Source organism: Sinocyclocheilus anshuiensis, unplaced genomic scaffold, assembly GCF_001515605.1.
Source record: "Sinocyclocheilus anshuiensis isolate Anshui unplaced genomic scaffold, SAMN03320099.WGS_v1.1 scaffold2168, whole genome shotgun sequence".
In the NCBI taxonomy this organism is placed as follows: domain Eukaryota; kingdom Metazoa; phylum Chordata; class Actinopteri; order Cypriniformes; family Cyprinidae; genus Sinocyclocheilus; species Sinocyclocheilus anshuiensis.
Genome location: NW_015546037.1, coordinates 20,895 through 27,427, shown reverse-complemented (window position 1 = coordinate 27,427; position 6,533 = coordinate 20,895). Strand labels below are relative to the sequence as shown.

Below are 6,533 nucleotides of genomic sequence, written 5' to 3'. Positions count from 1 at the left end.
AAAGCTGAATAAATAAGCTTTCCATTGATGTATGGTTTGTAAGGACAATATTTGTCAGAGATACAACTATTTGAAAATCTGGAATCTGAGGGTGCATAAAAATCTAAATATTGAGAAAATTGCCTTTAAAGTTTAGTTTAAGTTAACTAAGTTTATTAAAGTATAAATTGACTGTAGGAAATTTATTGTTGTTATAATCAAAATATTGTTAATATCCTAATGATTTTTGGCATAAAAGAAAACTCGATCATTTTGACTCATACAATGTATTGTTGGCTATTGCTACAAATATACCTGTGCTACTTATGACTGGTTTTGTGGTTCAGGGTCATATATATATATATATATATATATATATATATATATATATATATATATATATATATATATATATATATATATATATATATATATATATATATATATATATATATATATATATATATATATATATATATATATATATATATATATATATATATATATATATATATATATATATATATATATATATATATATATATATATATATATATATATATATATATATATATATATATATATATATATATATATATATATATATATATATATATATATATATATATATATATATATATATATATATATATATATATATATATATATATATATATATATATATATATATATATATATATATATATATATATATATATATATATATATATATATATATATATATATATATATATATATATATATATATATATATATATATATATATATAAAAGCATGCCAGATTCAGTTTCTGGCATATGCAAGAGAATCTTTTAAAAGGAACTGATTTGTTTTAAAAAAAAAAAAAAAAGCCCTGTATCTAAAAACAAAGAATCAGAATGAAACACCAGCTAGGTAAGAATCCATCCACATTCCCAAAGCCCCGTTGTGGTCCGATCCACCCCAGCGCTTACCGTCTGTGACCTCAAGCTGTGCATTGGCCAGGATGCTGCCCGCCACCGTCAGGGCCTGGCAGATATAGTATCCCGCGTCTGCCCGCTGGACCGCTGTGATGGTCAAATCTCCACTGGGCGACACCGAGAAACGACTGTTGGGCTGCTGCGGTTGATTTGGAAACAGGAGGTTCTACACAAACAAAGAAAAGTGAACAGACAAGAAAAGTGTAAAGAGCATTCCCAGGGAAAATTCGCTACCTGAAACCCACCTCCCATATTTGTTAGAATATAAACACACCAGGAAAGACATTTTTACATTAGAGGGGGTAAAGTAATATCTGTTTTATCAGCTATTAAAATTAGGAAAGCAATTGCAGTGGCGTGACTTTAAATTGCGCAACACAATGGCTCACCGCAGATAAAGCTTTTGCTAACCAGTATGCTAACCCTGACTGTGTATCTCTCTCACTGTGTGTATCCATTGTGTCCAAATGACTCCAGTAATTGCTTTGGGCTGCGTTGTTTACTCACTATGTCTAACATGGCTGTTGTATTTGAAATGAAATCTGCTGGAAAGGGAGGAGGCCAGGTGATTCGAAACTAATTCACCACCAGCAGCCAGTTTAGTCCGTTCGCTAATTACGGCAGATAACAAGCTGGGTTCATTAATGGCCATCATTGACCGAGCCCTTACATTTACCGCAGATTTTATATCCTTGAGATCTCTCAACTCTTCCTTTTATTTTCTCTCTCTCTCTTTTGATTTCTGAGTCCTCATAGCTGACCGTCAGAAACCGAAAGACATTAGCCGGATTCAATTACACCTAATGACTTTAATGCTCCAAATTATGCTCCAAATGATGTTTTTTTCTTTCTTTCTTTTGCTCTTTTTTTTAATTAGCCTCTCACACATGATAGAGGTTGGGTCCATTATCCTCAAGTGTGACTGAGAGGCTTCTCTCAGCGCTAATGACTCAATAACTGCTTTAATTTTGCCTTTTAACAAATACCGTCATATCTAACTTAAGAGAGGAATGGTAGGACAAAAAATGTAATGGAAAGTGTTATATTGCATATAATATTGGGATTAAGATTCAAATGCTCTGTTATTTCTCATTTTCTAGGTTTTTTTTTTTTTTACTAGCGTGCCATGCTAAAGCTCACTGCTACAATGCTAACATGTTCTGGGTGGTTGCCAGTTTTGCTATTACTAAGGTCTATTGGGTGGATGCTAGGTGACCCCATCCCTAAATATAGCTTGTATCCCTTCTTAAATATAAGTCTAAGGGATTTGTTCACCCATTTTATTGTCAACATGCCTGAAGCATGTATGCTAACCACTAGCCTAAAGCTTTCACAAAAACAAAGAGAGAAAGTTGTGCTCTTACCTGACTTCCTTCTTTCTGCCAGAAGACCGCCGGCTGTGGGTTTCCTTTGGTCTCACAGGGGAAACTGGCGGTCCGTCCCTGTGCCACAATCTGATCCCGCGGCCGGATCACGAACTGCGGTGCGGCTGAGTCAAGAACCAAAGACATTAACATTACACCATACCCTTTGACGCAACCACATATCGACACATAAACGCTGATCACTGGCAGTCAGTGGGAACATCAGGCATCCACAGGCATTGACTGCCGAGGTCACTGAGACAGAGCTTCCATGCATCAGCCCGTTTCCGACACCAATCGGCCTTTTGGATTCTCTGTTTGCTTTGACCACAAACAGCAAGGACAGCGACAGCAACCACAGGAAGCCATTCATCCAGGTGGAGCCGCGGATGGCGGTACCGAATGAATGACGGCAGCTTTCAGGCACAGCCGTGCTGCGGTCACAACACCAGAGGGAGGGGTGGGTCATTCCGGTCAGGACACACGGAGAGGAGAAGCTAAGTGTGGACGCCACACCGTGAACTTGAGTGGACAGTTCTTTTGTAAGTGGATTTAAATGCTCGACTCTATTGACTCTAGTTACAAAAAACAGTTTCTATTCCTGTATCGAAGACAAGCAGAGGTCACAAGCTGGACCAGCTTGGAAAACATTGAATTGCTGTTGGCATTTTAAGGGACATCATTCTCTATTCTAACTGCCAACTTGGGTCAAGTTCTCACAGAACGAGATTTTTTTCCTGCCTTATGCATCACACTTAGCAAAGTATTTTAACCTCTCAACTCACCCGGCACAGAAACTCAGCCAACATTCCTGCAGAGCACATTCAAATAAACCAATTAAAAGTACCATCTTCCCTGCTTTCCCTGTCTAACCTGACCTTAAAATGGCATCAGAATTCAAAAACAGGGATCCAAACTTTCCCCTTGACATGGAGTCAATGCTACTTTCTCCTTAATGAGAAGGTTAGGGCAGCAATCGTCTAAAAAAGGTTTGTCAGAGTCTTGAAAGGCAGGGAATGGCAGCTGGAGCTTGTGAGAAGATAAAATGATATTGCAGACGGTACATCACACTGGAGAACGTACAGTTAGGGATTTTCAAGGATGGAGCAAAGGTCTTTATATGGAGCAATAAATGTTTTAGCTGACCTAAATAAAAGAACAATTTGCTTCTGCCAGCAACTCTGGACGGCGACCCTACAATCAATCATTTTTAACCAAACAAAAGTAAACACAGAATGTACTACTGTTAAAAACTGATACTATTCTGTCATGAGGTTCACAAGAAGTCACAAATTCAGACCAAAAACAACAACTAGCACGTAATTTGAACATTCTGACGCTGTGTTAGTTTTATACTTGTAGCCACAACAATAAATCTCGATGCAGGACTCCAAACAGTTGCGTTCGTTTAGCAAGGGAACCATTACTCACGGTACACCCATCTACAAAAGAAAAGGTCTGACTGCGGAAAAACACTCTCCCCCTCTATTTTGATCCCTAAATGAGCCCCTCTACTGTCTGTGCAGCTGGCAACTGTGGACAAGAGAAGTCTGCAAGTGTTTGTGATTTATGTGGCTGATCCCTTTTTTGTGAGGCTGTACTTGACTAAGGCTGACACATTCAGGCAAGTTACAGATGGTGGCAGATTTACAGGCTTCCCAATCTGGGCGCACGGTGGCGCGGGCACTTCTGTGAGTTTGGGCATAACACAAAGGCTTTAAATCACAGATTGGCCCCGTTTCATTCTACTCCAGAGCTTTTTTTTTGCACCGGAGTGAGCGGGCATAAAAAATGGGCATTTACCCATGCCACTCACTCAAAGTGATTGTTTAATGACTTGGACGCTCAACTTCATTGTGCAGTTGAGTGTTAAAGCCCTTTTTGGCCATGAGGGGAGGAAAACACATACACACATATCCCAATTCTATCTGCTCCAGAGAGGATTCTAAAGAGTAGAACAAAGCTAGTCATAAATAAACTGTGATTGCATCCCTGGTACATTCTTTAATGCATGTGTGTTGTGTGAATAACACACATGCTGGCCTCTTTTCATTGGAAAGAGTCTGCTGGGAGAATGAGGCCCTGTAAGAGCAGAATAGCTGATCAGCTCCCATATTTAATTCATGACGGAGCACATCTGCTTCGTACTGGAGAGAGTTCACGACTAGACACACTTCTGAGAGCTGTAAGTAAACACATATGAGAACAACAGGAAAAAAGCATGCACGCTCTCTCCGAAATGCACACAAAGACAGAAACATAAACAGAAACCGAAATGACTAATCGAACACCCTCTCTGAATACTAGAACACGCTGTTTTAAAGTTTTTCAACTCAGCCAAATGTAGTCCCAGATGGCTGTGTGTGTTAGGAAGACTGCTGAATTATATTCATTAAGCAGAAGCCACAAGTTTTAAGCAAATAACACACTCATGAGCATTTTTTAGCAGTACCATCACAACCTATATTCCTATAATAAATATAGTTAGTACAGCCACAGGTTAGTACGGGATAAAACTCTACTTTGTTACCTTAGTTAAGAGCTTTCAAGTTCATAACGATGGGAAGGGGAAGTAGTGAAGCAGAAACAGGAAATACTGAACGTCTACAGAGTTAGTTGAAGAGTTGAGCCAGCACACTGTATGTGTGTGTGTGTGTGTGTAGCAGGAGAGGAGGAAGGAGCACAGAAAGCACACATGCAGTATGAAGGAGTGACTGGGATGGGTACTTACCGACAGGGCGAGCTGAAGACACAACAATGGTGGAGTGAAGACAACAAAAAATGACAAAAGACAGACACAAACAGAAAGGACGAACAAAGAAGAAAGTGAAAAGAATTAAGAGCAAAAGAAACCAAATTCAGAATGAACAATGGCAATGTGTTTTTTTTCCATTTCAGCACAGTGTTGGTCAGTGGAAACAGATTCCACAGCGGAGATGGAAGAAGGAGAGGGAAAATGCAATGTATTTTATTCAGTTTAATTTTTTCACTTTATTGTTGACCAGAACCTTCAAATAAACATCATAAAAATGCTCATCTGGACTAGCACCACCCGTGCACAGGCAGACACATTTAATGTTTATTTTTATTGTGTGAGCATGGACAGCTAAGAAATCAAAACCAGCACTCCTGTCCTCCGTAACTGACAGGTATCTTATTTCATATGAAGTCATTAAAATCGGGGGCTTGTCCGGGATACAATTCAAGCTATGAAATCTGCTTCACCTGCAATAATGAGGTCTATATACACAGCTCCTTGTGAAGAAGCTGAACCAGCAAGACAGAATGTGGGCAAAATAGACAGAATGGCCAAGAGAAACTAGAAACTAAAAAAGCAGTTCATATTTAATGCAGTAGTGGAGCTGTCGAGGAGGCTGATGCCATGTTGACATTAAGAGGGAGCAATCATGCTCAGAGTGCTGTCCTCTCCTTCCTTCCCTCCTCTCTTTCTTGAAAGTTAGCTTGAGTAAAACCCCTCCACTCTGCATCCCCACACAACCCTTCATGGCTGAACTCTGTCCGCTTGTAAATCCCGCTTTCAAAAGGGCTGAAAATTGACGTCTGTCCCCATTGGCAGCTCCAGACCCCTCCTGAAGGCCACTGAACCCCCCACATGAGGTTTTAAAGCCCTCCACAGAGCATCTAGGCAGTTTGATTTAATGTGGTGAGAAGAGAAGGGAGACGGAGAAGAGGTGGAAGGGGAGAGAGGGAGATTATGGCGAAAAGAAAAAAACAAAAAAACATTTTTATTAACCTTGCCCAACCGAGCTGGGCTTTTCGAGGTCGGTCTGCACCAGTAAACTGTGAAATGGTTTCGCTGGTTTGGGCTGGAGTGCCACAGTGGAACAGAGGAGATAGCGTGTTTATGTGTGTGCAGAGGGGGGGTTGGTGGCCTCCATTCTAGGGGGTGTAAATAAAAAAAAAAGGATTTGCGCTCAGGGCAAGATCACCCCCCACCTAAATTACACTTCAGGAGTTAATTTGAGACCTGTCAGGAGGTTATCTCACTCTTTTAGACTGAGACTACGTCAAAATACATTACACTGCTATTGATTTCCACTAAAGGGAAAACTTATGATAGAGTCAAATAACCAAGATCAGCATAAATGCACTGTTGGGTCTCTGTGAAATGCACTAATATTTGGTTTTGTTTGTCAAAGAAAAAAAATATTAAATTAAAATCATCAAATCTGTTTTTATCTTTATATAC

The 6,533-nt window shown here is 39.2% G+C and overlaps 1 protein-coding gene across 1 annotated transcript in view; it reads right to left on the bottom strand.

The window, feature by feature from the left end:
* LOC107698852 (roundabout, axon guidance receptor, homolog 2 (Drosophila)) overlaps positions 1-6,533 on the bottom strand; it is a gene marked incomplete at its 5' end in the record, with an annotated part of 76,473 nt that overhangs the window by 60,257 nt on the left and 9,683 nt on the right. The window contains 2 exons of the mRNA XM_016499981.1: positions 954-1,125; positions 2,324-2,534. Of these exons, the coding sequence (XP_016355467.1) occupies positions 954-1,125; positions 2,324-2,534 (383 nt within the window). The remainder of the gene's footprint in view (positions 1-953; positions 1,126-2,323; positions 2,535-6,533) is intronic.